Consider the following 19,912-nt stretch of genomic DNA (forward strand, 5'->3'; position numbering starts at 1 on the left):
TGGAATCTCTGTCTACTAAGAAGACGTGTCCAGGAGGAGAGACCTGAAGAGCTAAGTGCTCCGAAGGCAATTAGAATAACATCGGAGCTTGCATTTTAGTAAAAATCTCCAATATATTCAATTGAACATGAAGCAAAATGTGATTTCTTACTCTGTTTTTTGAAAAGACTATAACTGTGAAAAGACCATATGCTAGACTCATTCACAAAAAGACTGGAAGCATGAGGTTTCAGCAGGCGGCCGGTTCCTGGCAGTCCTATCAGTAGAGAAGGTCGGGTCTGGGGTAAAGAGGTTACGTAGATGTGATACTGTTACGACAGCTTAATGTCTGTTACAGATTCACATGATCTTAACAGTCCTACTAGGTCATGATATAATCTAGAAGAAGTCCAAAATCTTTTGAAGTATAATCTAGTTGGTATTGACCGTGGAACCATCACCAACTAGAGATCAACAAGAACGTCCAGAATCCCATATTCCATCTCTTGACAGTCTGCTTGGCCCAGAGAAAACCTGTTACTTTAATTCTAAAAAAAACTACTGGTGAGATTAAGATAATAACGATTTCAAGAGCTGGCAGTGAGGCTGAGAATAAGAACCAGTATGGTGCGCAACAGCGCTATGTTACTCGATTTTCTTTTTCAATGTCCTAAAATAATGCAGGACTGTGTGACAGCATAGGGTATTCACAGGGTAATAATAAACTGTTTCTCACCTATTTTGGAAAGTATGCAGGTTCTACTAACGTAGACATTTTTTCATGGTTTAATTTTGTCTATAATGAGCAGAACCACGATGTTTGAGGAAAGTTACAGCTTACCATTCTACAAAAACAAAGTGAACGAGTATGTTGGCAAAAAACACACAGGTACTGTCTGAATGATCAACACATTTTTAGGCCTACACACAGGTTCTTCTAACCTGCACAGGATTCCTCCCCAGAAAGATTGTGACTTTCAGACACCTCAAAATAAGAGCATGCGTCTTCCAGAATGTGACCTTCAAAAAAGCATAAAACTGTGGGACAAAAACAGGTCCACATTCCTCAAAGAGGCTAGTTGAGTGTAAAAACACAAACCTTCCTCAACTCAAGAACTGCCCTCAATGTACTTTATCCTGCAAAACCTGAATAAATATTTATTCTGTATAAAGGACATCATTCCTCCTGCTGAACATGAGTAGGGATTGCACCATTATTTCCCTTTTAAAAAAAACAGGGAGTGCCAAAGCCACTAGGTCTCGCCCTTTTGGACCTCTTTGCTTTGCCAATGGTTTTTAGAAATGCTGTACAGCATCCCTGATGCTGTACGGCATAGATAAAGAGGATTAAGAAAAAAAGACTATGATAAAGGTGATTTTGTAGGCGTATGCACCATGCACACATCTACAAAATGATGCAGGCACTTTTTTCCCTTTTTATTTACTGATTTGAGTTAGATCTGTAAGTAAAAAGAAAAACACATGCAAACGTTTTTTTTTTTTTAAGTAGGTGGAGGGAAGTAACACGGGGAGTGGAAGCAACTTGGAGGGCGCAGGTGGGAGGAAGCAAGCAACACGGATAGAGACAACGAAAGTGTGGGGGTGAGAAAAGCAAACAGGTGAGAGAGACAACAATGTGGAGCTTGGGGTGGGGTAAGCACACGGCTAAGAAAGCAACATGGGGTGAACAGATCACTGATGGGGCTAGGGAGAAGCACACAGGTAAGAGACAGCAAGACAGAGCACGGCGCAGGGTGGAAGCCAAGTACACGAGGGAAACAGCTGGAAAACACGTGCATTTTTGTGGAGTACTTAACCAAAACGAAGAAAAAAGGCTAGTGCCTGAAAAGTGAGCAGTGGAAGGAGAGAAGTAATGTGGCCATGCTTCAGAGAAGGGACAAACACAAGAAGAGAAAATAAAGCTCACACAAGCTAATGAATAAGAAACAGGTGACAAGAGAGTGACAACAAAACCAACCAATGGCAAGCAATGGACGGTCGCTTAGCCCACTCTAAGCGGACAATAGATATTTTTTGCAAAAAGACATCTTTAGCTGTCTGGTGGGTGAGACGTAACAAGAGGTCACAGGCTCTGGGGAGAAATGTAATTGGAGAGGTTCCTATCAATAGCCAGGGCTTTGTAACCAGAAGGCGGAATAAGTGCATTTATGCCCATTCTCTCACGGTTTGGCTAACAGGCGTCGAAAGACACCAAAAGGCGGAGCACTGGCATGGAGGCCAAAACACCACATCCAGTCACTGTGATATTTTGTCAGTAATATGATGAATCTTGTCGCACTTGTGGGAGAAACATGGATTACGCAAAAGTCTAAAAGGGACAAAATGCGTTAGTGAAGACAAAAATTTGGAGGTAGTATAAATGACATAGAAGCACTGGCAGAGCTGATCAGTACCGCAGAGTTTAAATTGTGCAACCTGGCGCCCATATTCAGTATACAAAAGCTTTCCTGATTCACTTGGGTGTTATTTCCAGAAACGAACAATCTACAAACAGAACATATTCACTGGAAAAGGTTATTTTCCTGCCAGGCTGTTGCAATGAGCATACATTTTTAATACTAATTAATTTTGAGCGAGCTTACAAATGCGGACAACAGGGGATAACCATTCCACGACATTTGTGTTGCATTTCACAGCAATCTCAGAACACACACATCAAAAAAAGCTAACTCTAGTCGAAAGGTAAATGCAAATATCACACCGCGCAACCTACCTACAGGAGTGTCATACGACTCCACAGTTGGTGAAAGAAAAGCTAATTTGTGAAACAAAAAGGAAGGAAAACAGTGGAACAGAAACAATGAGATGGTATAAATAATTAATAATGCTGCTCGAATTATTAAGCAAAGCAGCACACGATGAACGAAAATAAAAAAAACACTGCTACTGGATGAGCTTCTAAAGATGTGTTGCTACAGCTATGTACTAAGCAAACATTGCCTACTCTAGATCAACTACAAATACGTTGTAGGAATAAACAGAGCTAAATCACTCATGCAATCATGCCACCAACATGGCTCCAAACTAAATAGCTGTCTAAGTGCTTGCCACCACAACAGGACATCCATATCAGGTTATTCTTGTACTTGCCATCATACAGAGAGCACACCTTAGACACAACACCTGAAGACCTTTGGCTAGCAACACACTGCCCCAAGCAATATGCCTGGTTTTGTCTCTGCCACCTTAACACCACACTCAGAAATTAACCTACATTTACCACATTCAGATGCACATATCAATGCATCAAAGCCACAAAGAGCTGGGCAAATAGATCAATAAATAGCAGACACAGCTTCAATCTTAGGCACTAGCAGAATGAAACAAGCAATAATGCCCTTTTCCCACACATCTCAGATTGAGACTAGGTGTCCCAATGTCCATGTCTGTGTTAGGGTCCATGGCACCCTTGCTACGTCACTGAACATAATGCTCCACACACTTCCACAACAGAAGGATAAAGCTGTCCAGTGTCCAAAGTAACCAGCCATTAAACAATGCATTATCTATTCTAACCTCACCAAGTACTATCTAATGATACTGACCTCTAACTAATATGGAACACAGTCATATACATTGTCAACCACCTACTTACACACCGGTCAATAAGCAAACCAGAACCGGGAATGGCTCCCAGATTCCAAAAGCTCTACATGATCATACAAATAGTAGTAACACGCTATACAACTGCACAAGACATAACTATCACTCAGGTTTCACCTCACCGGACTGAGAAGTACCGTTCAAGCTACACCTATACCTTTCACACCAAAGATTACCTATAGCTTCTCAACATTCAAGTGGATATGCCTCAGACGCAAAAGAGAAGAAAGGAGCCCTATAAAGACAAGCGGTGTCTTGATAACAGTCATAGTTACCTTGGTATCGCTGAACCCGGCCTTTCCCAAAGGGCATTGGGAGATTCAATGGGATGTAGTGTTCATGATTGCAGATTACCCGTAAAAACTCAAACTTGAATTCAAAAAGGGTCTGCAGAAAAAAAAAATTGTGAACAAAAGAAGAGAAACTGACAACTCCTGTTACAACATTCCTGAAGAAGACATGTCCTTTACTGCTCTGCTGCAATACTGCAATACTGCATATGGGGTGAGAAGGACCCCTAAAGCAATGTACTAATCTGGATACGACAACATGGCTGCTACATCACCGTCTCCCACCTCTGTTGCCCCAAACATTCTAAGCATGTGCCTAAAGCATTATTACGGATTTCTACCCGGTAGTGATAACAGACTCACACTTCATGGGACGCTAGTTTTGTCCTTCAAACTGCATGCTTTTGGGCTACAATGCTAAGGCAGTTTGTGAAAGTGGCGCTGCCCATCTCTTGGGCCCAAACAGTCCCTTGCATGGTGATGGATGTGCACCCCTGCCCTGAATGCCCCAACTTGAATGATGTCTGGATCCGTGATGCCGATTTTTGTTGTCATGGGCGAAAATGGATCACGTGTGCACCATGACATAGGCCTATATCACAGATTGCAGGTTTTGTGGACAAGAAGGGGCGCCCTACGCGCTACCCTAATAATGGTGAAAGGATACTGCCTTTGCCAGGAGTTAAGCAGCGCGAGCGCAGTGCGGGAGGCATGCCTTGTAGTGATCAATAAGAGTGATCAGGTTTTTTTATCTGTTTCACTGGAGCGAAGCCTACAGGCTCACTTATTTCAAGTTCTGCTGTTGTGTGCTTAGATCACCCTAGACCTACATCGGTTTGGTGTGTAGTGCTGCACATTGCATGTGTATTATACATATGTTGGGTCTATGTGTGCCTGTGAATTGTACAATACATGGAAGAGGTAGTGCTGTGCAGTGTGTGTGTGGAATATCTGTGCTGGGAGTAGGTGTGCCTGTGAATGGTCCAACACATGGAGGATTCTGGGTTCCATTTTGGATGAACATGAGGTGGAAGAGGAATCCTCCCAGACAGATGTGTGGACTGCTGCATTCCTGTGAGCTGGTGGAACACACTGGAGGAAGGGAGAGCCAGAAGAGTGCTCTTCGATCCAGAGGGAGGTCTCTGGGAAGGGGCCTGGACACATCTTAGGAAGGAGATGGGGCTCATAAAAGATTCATGAAGAGCAGGGCTGAGGCCCCCGGGTAACTTTTTGATGCACTTATCACTGTGGCTGACATCCAGCTTGAACCTCTAGCCACTCCTACGGCCTGTGTGGGGGAGCTATCAGATTTGGAATTACCCCTGCTGTGACAGACTGCTTTCTGAAAGAAGGGCAGGGCAGAGAAGTTGGCAATTAGAAAGGAAGTTGAACCCAACATAAACTACAAAGACTCAGACTCTAAATCACATTTGGGTCAACTGTCAAGCAGCTAGTCGGGCTGTGCAAGCAGGAGTAGCTCTGCAAAACATTTGCCTGTGACCAGGACTGGGAGCAAAGGCCTACCAGTTTTCCTGCTAGGTGAGGGAATATCACCCATGGAATCCAATATCACCTGCCCCTGGAGCACTAGTTCCAACCTGCTTCACAGGGCCAGTGTGCCATGTGAAGAAGAGGAGAGTGCTTGAGGGAGCAAAGTCCAGCTGGGGATTGGCTGCTGCACCGATTGGGCTTTTACCTGTGTGCAGGCTAAAGTCAGAGACCCCAGTATCCCAGAGGAGGGCCGCCATGGAGTGAGCTGTGAACGTTGCTGCACTGATCGGGCCGTAGGCAATGTAAGGTGTGAAGTTGGCCGCCCCGTATGCTAGGTGGGGCCGCCGCAAAGATTGTTGCTGTGCCGATTGGGCTATAGCCTGTGTGGAGAGCGATGATGGTGACCCCTCATGCTGGGGTGGGGGAGGCTGGAGGAATGGGGTAAAGAAGAGTGGTCTGTTCAAGTCTGCCATTTAGAGGAGGCCGCCCCTGTGGTGATACGGGCAGGCCCCAGTCCCAACTCAGGATCAGCACCAGTAGCATCGTATCCCCCCTCCCCACCTGCGGGAGGATCCCAGGAAACTTACCAGCATCGGAGAGATATTGAGGATCCCCCCGGCAGTTGCCTCCACAGGACAGTGTTAGAGGAACTCGAGGGCACTGGTCCACTGCCACTCCAGGGCCACGTCTGAATACCTAACCAGAAACAGCAGTTTCAGTGCCCGCGAAGGGGGCACACTTACAGACTCTTAGCATGCAGGTCCTTCTGGTGCAGGTAAGACTCATTTACAGGCCAGAAGACCCCTGGGGAACTTGCCTGGCATTTAGTACTTCAGCGCTGGAACACTGGAGTCAGGGTTGGACTCCTGGGGCTCGGACTACTGATGGGGCTTAACCTGAATGCTGTCTGAAGAGAATGGGGAATAACCACTACCAAGAGGGCAGTGGGACTCAGGAACCAGCCTGTTAAAAACTAGAACCCTGACCCTAGGGGACTGTGTGCATTGTTTCTGAATTACATATTTTACTTTGGGTTGGTTTATATATATACTCTTTTTTTATATAAAAGCAAGAGTTTGACTGGACAGTCATTTATTGCTGCTGCTGAATGTATTTGGAGTTGTTAGCCTGTGGTCATACACTCGCCCTACCCCATGTCTACCTCCCACCCGAGAAGCCTTGGACTGCTTGACCTGAGATACTGAGAGTCAACTACTGGGGTACCAGGTCCTATTGCTCAAGACCCATAGCAGGTCGGACCCTAGGACATCAGGAGTAAAAGGCCTCAACCCCCACGGTTGGACCCAGTAGCTTCTTCCATGACCCACAGTCTTAATGACTTCCGCAACATTACCAAACCCACATTCACAGCTCAATAAGCCTTTACTGTGCCTTGTCAATAAAAATTACCTTTGGATCTCCAGGCGCAAAGCAGCTTATGTAATTGTTAATTTGCTTGAAAACAAATCCTCGATCCATGAACGTGAAACACCTCTGCAAAGGACAAGACAAAATGGCCACAAAGACCATTACACCTTTTCAAAATGCTTATAAAGATCTTTATTTATTTGCTTTGTTTAGAATAGTGGTCAGCTGATACTGTTTTTCATGGTTACAGATTTACCCGATTACATCTTAGTAGTAAACACTGCTCTGTAAATTTCTGAGGTGTGCATGTGTTTCCCTCCTCTAAATTGCAGATGCCTACCTGTATGTGAGGATCTCGCACCTAGACCACAGCAGCAGGCAAGGCATGTACAACTCACTAATCAATAGACGTGTCTCAATCAATCAGCAGGACCAAAACAGCACCTCAAGCACACCTTAATCCCCAAAAAATCTAAGCAATGTGTCTTAAGCCGGCACACTCTTTTCTGGTTACAGCCTTCCTCATGCATTTTTACATCAGTCATCAAATGTTAAGAATGCTAAGATTGCTACCTATATGAGTCTTACGGGGTTATAAATTATGTGCGTTTTCCCATCATTTTAGAAATTAATAAGCCAAATATGTTTCCTGCTTTCGAGACCTTGGATTAATACTGGTACCCATTAAAGGGTAAGAAATGACATTTTCCTGCAATTAAATTACAAAAAATGAAACCAGCAGACGCAGACAAAAACTGTCTGAGTCTGCAGCCTTTTTTTAAAAACTCGGGTGGCGTCCTGAGCAAAAGAACGATGGATTCAACCCAGGTCTCTTGGCTGGGGTGATTGTTTGATTTATTCAGCATTCTGTCCCTTAATTATTGCCGCAGCATTTTTCTAAAAAGAAGGCCGGACTGAAGTCAGATTCTCTAAGTTGGGTTTCGATTTAGTATATATACAATTACGGAATAAACTACAGCGGCCAGAATTCTCAGAATTGCTGGGACAGACCTGGTTTAAGGGCTTTTGTTTTGGTATCCCGACAGGTCTCTGAAAATTAAAAGAAAGCATGCCAGGGAAGCATCAGCAATATAATTAAGAGGTGCTTTCCCACTGTCCCCTCTCTTACGAGCAGCAGGGCTACAAAAAAGGGATCTCCGAACCTGGAATCAACCCCTTCTGTACTTTGTTGCAGCTCCCATGCTGTAGCTTAAGGTACTGTGTTAACAAGGCTAAGAGAGGTATTAGAGTTTCACAGCGTTCAGGGCAGTATTGCTTGGCAGAACTCATTTAAATTGCCAATTTGATAATAAGTCTGCATGTAACATTTATATTTCAATTGCTCTGAAAAAGAATCACAAAAACATCCATCTTGGGAGCGGAGTCGCATTATGTTAGAGGTCTCTGTGATTTAAATCATCCTCGCCTGCCCTATCCGAATGCCTATGAGTGCCCACATTTTATGTTTAAATCTGTTCACTCGAAAACAAACACTGACAAACAAAGGGATGTCAAGATAATGTTCTGCAGAACTTTAGAGTCTTTTATCCTCGTGCTACCGATTACAAATTTTTTACCATGAAAGTTTCTTTTCTGTGGACTTTAATCTTTGGGCGCTACTGTGAGACCAGGGATATTGTCGATGGACTAACACTGCAGGGATGTGATGCTGGCCGGGTCTCCAGCCCTACGTTTCTGGTGCGACTGCCAAACGCCGACTTTGTTCACATGGTCTGACAATGCCCAGTGATAGAGGGATACTGGCTCCAGATCCCTGTCCAGAGCTCTGAAAAGACTTGTTGTTTTGAAATCTAAGATCTTTTTGCTGGGAATCCTGGAGGGACATGCATGCACCAAAGGTGTGAGAGCTATGATAGGCACAGCCACCCTGGTGGCAGAGAGAGACTGCGCACGCCTAGAAAACCCCACATTTCCCCTCTGTGTCAGCAAGGCATGGGAGACTGGACTGGTGCGCTCAGGAGGAGCCTATCTACACAACCAGTGGTTGCCCCCAAAAGCACGCCGGAATCCGGCGTGAATGGCGGGATTACCACGGGCTTGGTTTAACTGGTATGACTAATTGCTGGATGTGGAAATGCACAATTGCCTTGAATGATGCTGCTGGAACAATTGTTTTGTTTCGTTCTTTTCGACTTAACTCAATTAAATTGGTTAGCAAAAAACACTGCAGGGGTGTTATCCATTTGGCTTTGTAATGTTGCTTTCACCACACCCAATCAAGGAACAGGACCAGAGCTGGTGGTGTGCACCTTTTTTAGGTCGAGCCTGGGCTGCTGCGAGGCATGCAGTATTGCAGTATAGCTTTGAAGCCCCGCCCACCCTGCGCCCATATTTTTAATTGCCTTGTGTCATTGTCCTGAACGCTGACTTCCGAGTCCTTATTAGGCTTGTTATTCCCACCTTGGTACCACCTTGTCTATATTTGTTACCTCCCATAAAGACTAGACCTTTTACTTGTCTTGTTACACTGTCTGCTTTATTTTGGCTGGGAGCACTATTTTGTTTAATGATTTGCCCCTATTCTACCCACTACGTCGCAGCACGCTGCCCACTTCTATTTTATTTACTAATGGCCGTCCGCTTTAACTATAGCAGCCATGGTTCTTTATTTCTTTTAGCAGTGCGGTCCGCTTTAAGTATAGTGGCAGCGCTTACTTATTATTTTGCTTGTTTACTAGCGCCCATGCGGCACTTTCACATTCATGGAGGCATTCGAGAGTGTAATGTTGGTTATACTGGGAGTGGTGGCACCAATGTTTTTGCCGGGATGACATTTGGTATAGGTCTTGAAAATGAGTCATAATATGTGAAAGTCCTGAGTGCAGGAATTGTTCACCTCCTTTCTCCATTCGTGCCCTAGGCACAGAACTGTCCCCGAGGAGCAGGGAAATCACCATTCAGGGCCTGGAATCAGAAATGCTGACATCTGAAGGCAGTGCCCAGGGCCTGGAATCAGAAATGCTGACATCTGAAGGCAGTGCCCAGGGCCTGGAATCAGAAATGCTGACATCTGAAGGCCGTGCCTAGGGCCTGGAATCAGAAATGCTGACATCTGAAGGCAGTGCCCAGGGCCTGGAATCACAAATGCTGACATCTGAAGGCAGTGCCCAGGGCCTGGAATCAGAAATGCTGACATCTGATGGCAGTGCCCAGGGCCTGGAATCACAAATGCTGACATCTGAAGGCAGTGCCCAAGGCCTGGAATCACAAATGCTGACATCTGAAGGCAATGCCCAGGGCCTGGAATCACAAATGCTGACATCTGAAGGCAGTGCCCAGGGCATGGAATCACAAATGCTGACATCTGAAGGCAATGCCCAGGGCCTGGAATCACAAATGCTGACATCTGAAGGCAGTGCCCAGGGCCTGGAATCACAAATGCTGACATCTGAAGGCAGAGCCCAGGGCCTGGAATCAGAACTGCTGACATCTGAAGGCAGTGCCCAGGGCCTGGAATCACAAATGCTGACATCTGAAGGCAATGCCCAGGGCCTGGAATCAGAAATGCTGACATCTGAAGGCAGAGCCCGGGGCCTGGAATCAGAAATGCTGACATCTGAAGGCAGAGCCCAGGGCCTGGAATCACAAATGCTGACATCTGAAGGCAGAGCCCAGGGCCTGGAATCACAAATGCTGACATCTGAAGGCAGAGCCCATGCAACAATCACGGGGAAAAAAAACTCTTACAAAAAACACAAACCCTCAAGCATGCCCCTGCATATTTTTATGGCACTCTACAAAGCTAGCGATAAAGCAGCTGTCCCATGAAGTACCCTAGACAGTCAAGCCGAAGGCGCCCCTACCTTCACAAAGACGGCGAGGCTGTGGTTCGCGTTTTTGGAGGCCTCGGGGTTCTCTCTGTACTTCTGCGTGATGTGAGGCATGAGCATGTTCACAAGGGTCTCCACCGCGTGGTGATAAGAAGCAGGAAACCTCTGGTTGCGCAGCGACTGGAATAAAACAAATAAACACGGAGGTCTGGGACTGTCCAAGGCCAAGCAGTGAGTCCGACAATAGAATCCCTGCCGCTCGCCGAAAATACATTTTTAGCTCATACTGTATGACAAAAGCAAACGACAGGCTATTCACAGTTACACCTTTCACTGTTGGATGGCGACTGAAATGTTACAGATTACACTATGCACACCGAACACGATAAAACAAAGAAAGTGCAAGCCGCCCTTAAGAATATCAGGCGCAAATACCCGCGCATCCTCCCCGTGTGTGGTAAGAGCCAGAAGGGCCCGATGCAGCCTCCCCCCCTCCCCCAGAGCGCAGCCACGGCCTCAAACCAGCAGCTCTGCAGTGGCATGCCCAGGCTTCTCTTCAAAGGCACAGTGTAGCCACACTGCCCTCAGATACAGGCACAAACAGCTATTGCAACATCACAACAGCAGCGTGCCCATTCAAAGATGCTACTTACCCCACTCAACTGCCCCCTCTGCCTTTCAACAGCCTCCACTGCTAAGCTGGGAGCTCGGCTGTGGACCTGGGCGCGTGGCTCTCAGAGTGCCATACATACACTTTGTTTGTGGTGGACTGACCGACAACCTCTGAGGTCAGGGGTCACAAAGGGAGTGCGAGGGGTACCCAATGGGGATCCTAGAATGGCCCGGGCATTGTGGTTCGCCGCTAAATCGTGTCATGCCAGAGGTGTCAAAGTGGACGTGTCCAACGGGGAAGGGATAAGGCTGGCACTGCAGAAAAGTCAAGAGGGACTTGTGGGGGCCTCTCTTTTAAGCGCAGATGAGCTCCAGTAAAAACAGGTGTGTGATCTGGAAAAAGCCCTAATTGAACCCTATGACTATCAAGCTTTACTTTAAGCACAGGAAAGAGGTAAGCGTTCTATTCATGAAGGCAGAAAGTGTTCCAGTGGTACACGAAATATCTCTTTATTCTGTCAACTAAATGTGCTGTGGGGCTGTGCAAGCATGGGTGGAGGATATTTAGAACTATGATAGATTTCACACCACAAATAGCATTCTATACAAAACTGCGTTCAATGAAAGTATAGGTATATTGGATCAAGAACGACTATGGCATTCTATTTTGGAAAGAGTGAAATAATTGAAGGTATTTATTTTGGCTAGTCCTTAAACAAACTTCGTAAAAAACTAAATGGCTCATATTCTAGGATGGCTATTTCAGATCAGCCAGAAGCTTCATTTAAAACGTAATGACTGGTTTTGTCGCAAAGTCATAATTAAAGACTCCAAAGGTTCCTGGAAGCTTTATTTCAACGGTGCCTTCCGGTTTGTCTGTTGCCAGTTTTTTTTTCTGTTTTTTTCTTGTTTGCAGGTCGCTGCAATGAATCAGGTGGTCTACGGAGTATCCTAGTTCAGACGGGACTATTTCTTATTATATAAAATCACTCTATGCATATTAACCACCTCCACAATGCCAACACAAAGCATCAATATTTTATTCATTACAATGAGCTTTGTCATTTCACCTCTACATGCTTGAATGACATGGCTAAACATAAATGTACAAAAACATGTAAAAAGTACGCTAAAAATAATTAACGAGGCCATTGTAGGTAATGTAGGGGCCATTTTGCTCCTAAAAAAAGCTGTGGTCTTTAGATATGTATAAGAATGCCCAAAATGATATCATATGGTGCAGTGCAGACATGCTAAATAACAACTACCCCCTGTTTCTCTTCCCAGACACAGCAGCCCCCCTGGTGGACCTTTCTTCACAGGACCGGGAAGCCAAGTGTGCAATAAAGAAAGATGGCGCAGATTTAAGATAAAAGGAGGAAGGCTTGCTGATGGCGAGGTATAAACAACTCCAGTTAACTGTGTTTAGACTGAACTTGCTAATAGACCACAACTGCCCCAAATTGTCTTAATGTTCATGGAATTGCTGCAGGAGCTGAGGAAACAGAGTGCTCCAAGGCTTTGTAAGGTGTGAAGAACAAAACACAGTCTTTTCATGCTCACTTTCCTGACCTTACACTAGGACTGACTCAAAGTGATGAGATCTGCTTCCACTGCATGGAGGAGGGTACGGAGCACTGTTGCCTGCGCAGGTCTACAGCTAGGATTGCTCACTGGGCATCGGTGACACTTTCCTCCTCTTAGTGTGCCTGTAACTCAAGAATCTTCAGAAAGAATCCTTGGGTTGGCCTCCCACATATCTGGCCACCAGAGGAAGAGCAAAGAAGGAGAAGCCAGGGTGGCACTCCTTTTGGGGGCGGTGGAGGGGAGCAAGTTGTCTGTCGACTACCACCCCCGCCCCACAAGAACAAGTCGTCTCTCGACCGCCACCCCTCATCCCCCCAGAACAAGTCATCTGTCGAGTAACACCTCGCACTCTTATCTGCACCGGGCGGCAAACTCAGGGATCGCCGCAGGTGGTAATAGGTCTAACTACACCACTGTAGCCACTTACAGAGCTCCTCTCTTCGACTGCCAGTGCAACAAAGGAATGAGTAAGTCTTGCACTTTTCTGATCAATGTTACTGAAGAAACACCTCAGTTGAGGGCTGCATTTCTTTCCTGAGGTGCCTTCCTATATGTGCTCACCCAATAGTGGGGTTTACACCTTAAAGATGCTGAAGAGTATTGAATATTTCGAATGCATCAACTGGATAACCATGTTTGGAATCCGAACAATTACCCTGTTACAACAAGACAAATCACGTTACGCTGCAAGTAAAACTTCACATAGTGCTCCATAGCTTTTACATACCTTGACTTTAGTGTTTTCTATTAAATGCTGGGCCATTGATTTTATCAACAATTCAAAGAAAAACCAGGAATACTGAAAAAGAAAACAAAAGATTTAGCTGCTTTCAGCAGATTGTTTGGTTATTAATGGGCAAGACTAAAAACAAAGCTAAAGCAAAGGGATTATATTGAGAGTACAAATGTAAAGATTTGTTTTATGGTCTCCATTCACCTCTTTTCACCACACTGATCTATTTCCATTCTCTGCTAATCCTTGTCCATTTAAGGCATGTTTAGAGATAAACAGACTGTGAATATAATAATAATCAGATACTTAAAACTACTAGCCAAAATATACATACTTATAATCGTTTTTCAGAAAACTACAAAATATGTTTGTCAATTGTACGAAACAAGATTCATTGGTATGTACTTATTTATGTTACGAATGGGTAAGCAAAACTGTTTTATTAAATGTACACTTCAAATTCTTAGCACCAACTGTTGATCAAAATATTTTACTATATGGATACTATTTTATTCTTTTTCTCCCATGAAAAACTTAATGCCTTCTGAGATTTTTAATCACAGCAGTGGACAATAGCAGAGGCTTTAAATCACCACCACAATAAATACTGTAAACATCCGACATTAAATAAATGTAAAATCTAAAACCTACCATGTATTAAAACATACAAAATGAGTTAATAGGAAATCAATTAAAACTTTTATATTTGACGTGATACACCTATTCAAGTCAATAGAACACAACAACATACATAAGCACACAACAAAATACATAAATTCGCATCCACAGATCACTCCTGTTCATCCGTAGAACAGCACTGCACTGATGACCAAGTTACTTACCTCTGGTAAAACTCCTTCTGGTGGAGGCTCTGTTTAACCACAAATTCCTCATCTTAGAATAATTGCTATGTGCCACACTGGCGCTAGAAGCATTTTCAGCAATGATCACACTCACCCATAGGTGGCACCATACGACTCCAAGCTGGCTTTGTAATGCCCGGAAGTACGGAGCCGCATATGAGAGCCAACCCTGCGCGTTGACGTCAGTTTCTTGCTTGACACATTCAGCGTCCTCAAATGCATTGAGTGAACAATTGTGAGCACCAGAGTAAAGAACTTGGGACCTCTTTAAGTGTTAGAAAGAGGCCACTCCACAGAACGGGAACGTTGGAGGGCTGTTAGGAATGCACAGTTAGTGTGTCCACCAGAAAGAGCATTACCGAAGGTAAGTATCTTAGGGCCTGATTTATATATTGGTATTGACAGTACTCCGTCCCAACAGCGATGGAGTTTCCTCCTCACCGATATAGGGGTCCACCCAACAAATTTAACTGCGATCAGACCCTAAATTTGGCCACAGCAGGGACTACTCTGTGTCTGCCGTGGCCTAACTTCTCCGATGGCCCTGGGGAGTATGGGTAGTCGGAGAAATGGCTACATGCCGCTCACCCAATTTAGATGGGCGGCCATGTTGCAATTTTTTACTGTTCCATACCGCCAGGGAAAACCTGGCAGTAAGGAAAAGTAAAACCATTCTAATGCTCCTCTAGCCATTATAGAAGGCTCCCAGGGTGAGGGGAGCATGTCTTTTTTTCATTTTGAAAAGAAAAAAGGAATACTGTTTGCTGCAGGGCTGCGTCCTTACGATGCAGCTCTGCATCAAACAGTAAAATGCATTGACAGGGACCGCCGTTCCTGCCAATGCCTTTATAAATAACTGCCTGCTTGGCCTAGTAATAGAGATGGATGGATATATGGATGGATATATTTGTTTTACTTAAGGAGTTTTATAAAGGGTGTACTTCTTGCCAAATGACCACTTGAACGCACGATGGAGGAAGAGAGGTAAAGTAACAAGGGAGAGAATCAGAAGATGCATATCCATAGATGGAAGGTGCTCACTAGGAGCGAAAAGAAGAACAGCAAGGAAATAACTTAGATTATCTTAACCAGTTTACAAACAGGGTTGGTCTGGAGCCCATAATGAATTTAAGGCACAAGAGAGAATAGTTCAGTACAGAATTATATTGAAGACTTCTCTGAATAGACAGGTTTTGTGGATGACCAGTTAATTCGAAAATTTCAGCCAGAAAGAGTTTGGATGGCGCTGTGTCAGGCTACGTAGGTTCTCCAGACTTTCATTTTAAAGACAGGGGTGATTTGCCAAAACTTTGAGTGGTCTAACATTCTTCATGAGCATTCACTATTTTAAGACTTATATCAACTGAGGCGAGGGAGGCTTAACCTTTTTTTTTTTTTAAATAGAATTACAGATGGTTAGATTGTGCAGCAGAGAGTATCAAATATGAGTTATCTATGTATGTGGATATGAAGGTCGTATAATCTTACTGGAGTCATACATTTAACAGGGTAAGGGAATACTCTTATCACTGCCTGATAGATAAAAAAAACTAATAAAGATCACATAATTCAAATAAAGTAGACCATTGCAGTTTAATATGAAACAGCAAGTCTTTTATGTCTAAAGAGAAAGCCAGTTTCTACAGACAACAGAAAAACCATAACATGGAACTTGGATACTCAATGTTTGAAAGCAGAAAAGAACAGCCTACATCCTGGGTTTATTATAACACACCAGGAGATAAGCTTTTTGAAAAGGTCCTGGGTTCTAAATCCATAGGGACTAGTTTAACAGGGCGGTTCTCTCAAAGGCAATCCATGGGCAATTGTGTAGGAATTATTTACCTAGAAAAGGGTGTTACCAGAACCAGTGTTTTTGTAATGGATATACACCAGCTACTATCAGGAGTTTCAGCTCTAAGTTTGACAAGATAGTTTATGGATGAACAGTTTCCATCACCTTATAAGCACAATGTAATGCATGTGTTGGCAGGGTTCCTCATTGGAAGGACAGTTACACATTTATCCTATTTAAAAAATGATTGCTGCTCATCATCTGCAATGCTTACTCGCATCCCATTTTAATGATATCACGTGGGAAGAAGCGTGGGGCATTTATCAGTCAAGACCATAAACAGGATGAGTAAAGAAAACAGTATGGATTCATAAACATACTCTTGTTTCAAGATAGGCATTCTTGGAAACCGAGGAGATTACGGAAAAAAGAAAGAAGGAATTAGTATATTCTCTAAATTCCTAAAGGAATTGAAAAACATTGTTAAATAAACGTTAGCAATTGAGGCAGGCTGCCCCTGCAGTTGCTGTACATACCTTTAAAAGCTTGTTACTTGTTAGGAAATCTGCAGAGGGTTTCAGAATAGTGGTCATGGCCTTGGTCAGTTCTTCATGTACTGTTTTGCATTCCAACGCAATGTATGGTTCAGCTTTATACACATACTGAAGACAAAAAAATTAAATCATCAGTGTTCATAAATGATCTTTGCGTCATACAAAGTAACAATAGTTGAGCTAAATTCCTATCTGAGCGAAAAACAAGCACAATGCACTGAACCTCTAAAAAATGTTCAACACATTTCAATTGCCCAACAATTAAGTTGAATAATTTATGAAAGTTGGCTTATTTCTTTGCAAAATAAGAAGCAATTTAAATTGAGTTTAAGATAGCAATATCAGAGTAATCTTCAGGAGGTAGGCGCCAACAGGTGTGAAGAAAAATTATGCAACTTCAAGTAATTGTTAGTTAGTGCACCTTTTTACCGTTCTAACAACTAGCTTACACAGTTTATAAAGGCAGTGTAGGCTCTGACTTACAGTAAACCCATCTGTCAGAATAAGGTAACCAAAATGTTCTTTTCAATATGTGGATCCTCCCTACAGCAACAAACTGCTAAAACACCAGGCTGAGATTGTTGACAGTAAGAGTTTTCACAAGAGAAAATATCAAGGGAATAGTTTATGATGGACTACCCACCACCGGCTTGAATGAATGAATGAAACCATTGTAGAGCGGGCCGCCATATTATAAAACGAACACCATATATAGGGATATGTTTCTGAAAAATGTAACAACAATTGATAAGAAAAGATTTTAAAAAATGGAAAATTGACAGCTTTTCTGTCACACACTATCCCCCTGAGCTCATAAGGAGCTTAGCTGTGTTGTTTAACTCCTCTATGTGCTCACTGCAAAACTCAGAAGTGTCTCATGTACGATTTAAGAAGAATTTTCTCAATCCTTAAGTATTGTAGACTATTAAAGAAGAGAGATTTTTGGATTATATCAAATTCGGAAATGGCTTAAGGAATGTAGGCTAGGGGGATTATGACCTCCATAGTTTAACTTGTTAAAGACCATGGACAGTGCTACAGCAGAAAATGGGGAGTTCACTAACTCAAAGGCTAACAGACTGAGGTTTTGATCACCAGGAACCTACAGCAAGGTTACACGCCAAAAACGTCCCAAGAAGTTACCAGTTTACACAGGGTTTTATTCAGATATCTAGGCTGATATGTGTCTCTCTCACTCTGCGAGATGCATCAGCGATCCATTGGGAAATCTCTTGACTGGATTTAGTAATCAGGAAATAAGCAGTAGCCCAGAATAGTTGCCAATATAGCAATTACTGTATTACATGTACAGGCCGCAAAAATCTTAGACAAGATCACGTAAAAAGGTCAAGTGCGAGTTTTCATCTTGTTTGCAATGACCCACTATGAAAACCCGAGACACTTATTCATATTTATCTCCTGATTGACAGACATGGCAAATGTTATATAAATTATACAATTCAATTATAATACATTCAAGAATACTCCTATTCTAAGAGATAAATTGACACTGTATAACAATGATAAGGAGTGAACATTAAGAATAAAACAAATGAGGCTAGAGGCACATACATACATAATCTAAACGTTTTCTTGCAGTGCACAAGTCAACATAAAAGAGGTCGAAGCAGGCAGCTGCACAAGATCTACACTGGATTACATCAATCAATCAATCAATCAATCATATCACTTGAATAGCGCGCTACTCACCCGGAAGGGTCTCAAGGCGCTTGGGGGAAGGGGGCCGCTACTGCTCGAACAGCCAGGTCTTGAGTTGTCTCCTGAAGGCGAGGTGGTCCTGGGTCAGCCGAAGGTGGATGGGGAGGGAGTTCCATGTCTTGGCCGCCAGGTAGGAGAAGGATCTGCCTCCGGCGGTGGCTCTTCAGATGCGTGGTACGGCGGCGAGGGCGAGGCTAGCGGATCGTAGCTGGCGGGTGGGCGTGTGGAAGGTCAGGCGGTCGTTGAGGTACTTGGGGCCCAGGTTGTGGAGAGACTTGTGTGCGTGGGTGAGGAGCCTGAACATGATCCTCTTGTTGACGGGGAGCCAGTGCCGGTTCCTCAGGTGGCCGGAGATGTGGCTGCGTCGAGGGATGTCTAGGATGAGTCGGGCAGAGGCGTTCTGGATGCGTTGTAGTCTTTTCTGTAGCTTGGCTGTGGTTCCGGCGTAGAGGGTGTTTCCGTAGTCTAGCCGGCTGGTGACGAGGGCCTGGGTGACCGTCTTCCTGGTTTCGATCGGGATCCATCGGAAGATCTTGCGGAGCATGCGGAGGGTGTGAAAGCATGAAGAGGAGACGGCGTTGACTTGTCTGGTCATGGAGAGGGAGGAGTCCAGGATGAAGCCCAGGTTGCGTGCGTGGTCGGTCGGCTTGGGGGCGGTGCCCAGGGCAGGGGGCCACCAGGAGTCGTCCCAGGCGGAGGGTGATAGTCCAAGGATGAGGACTTCCGTCTTGTCTGAGTTCAGTTTCAAGCGGCTGTTCTTCATCCACTCGGCGACGTCTTTCATCCCTTCGTGGAGGCTGGTTCTGGCGGTGTCGGGGTCTCTGGTGAGGGAGAGGATCAGCTGGGTGTCGTCGGCGTAGGAGATGATGTTGAGGTTGTGGTGGCGTGCGATGGCTGCGAGGGGTCTCATGTAGACGTTGAAGAGGTTGGGGCTGAGTGATGATCCTTGCGGGACGCCGCAGATGACTTCGGTGGCCTCGGAACGAAACGGGGGGAGGCGGACTCTCTCTGTGTTCTTCCAGCTAGGAACGAGATGATCCACTTCAGTGCCTTCTCTTGGATGCCGGTGTTGCTGAGGCGTTGGACTAGGGTGCGGTGGCAGACAGTGTTGAACGTGGCGGAGAGGTCCAGGAGGAGGAGTGCCGCTGTTTCCCCGTTGTCGAGAAGGGCTCGGATGTCGTCGGTGGCTGCAATGAGGGCGGTCTCGGTGCTGTGGTTGGCTCTGAAAGGGGTCGAGGGATCCATTTGTCTCGAGGAAGGCGGCAAGCTGTCTGTTGGCGATCTTCTCGATGACTTTGGCAGGAAAAGGGAGGAGCGAGATGGGGCGGAAGTTCTTGAGGTCGGTGGGGTCCGCTGTTGGTTTCTTCAGTAGGGCGCTAAGCTCGGCATGCTTCCAGCTCTCCGGGAAGGTGGCGGTGTCGAGGGAGGTGTTGATGACGTCTCGGAGTTGGGGTGCGATGGTGGAGTCGGCCTTGTTGAAGATGTGGTGGGGGCAGGGGTCAGTCG

At 44.8% G+C, this 19,912-nt stretch overlaps 1 protein-coding gene across 8 annotated transcripts in view; it reads right to left on the reverse strand.

Moving 5' to 3' along the window:
• Positions 1-19,912, reverse strand: part of DOCK9 (dedicator of cytokinesis 9) — a 1,069,784-nt gene that overhangs the window by 362,892 nt on the left and 686,980 nt on the right. For all 8 annotated transcript variants that reach the window (XM_085622123.1, XM_085622117.1, XM_085622120.1 and 5 more), the window contains exons 26-30: positions 16,670-16,795; positions 13,470-13,541; positions 10,577-10,723; positions 6,795-6,878; positions 3,879-3,990 (exon numbers count right to left, since the gene is read on the reverse strand). In XM_085622123.1, the coding sequence (XP_085478249.1) occupies positions 3,879-3,990; positions 6,795-6,878; positions 10,577-10,723; positions 13,470-13,541; positions 16,670-16,795 (541 nt within the window). The remainder of the gene's footprint in view (positions 1-3,878; positions 3,991-6,794; positions 6,879-10,576; positions 10,724-13,469; positions 13,542-16,669; positions 16,796-19,912) is intronic.

This window comes from Triturus cristatus, chromosome 8 (assembly GCF_964204655.1).
Source record: "Triturus cristatus chromosome 8, aTriCri1.1, whole genome shotgun sequence".
NCBI lineage: Eukaryota > Metazoa > Chordata > Amphibia > Caudata > Salamandridae > Triturus > Triturus cristatus.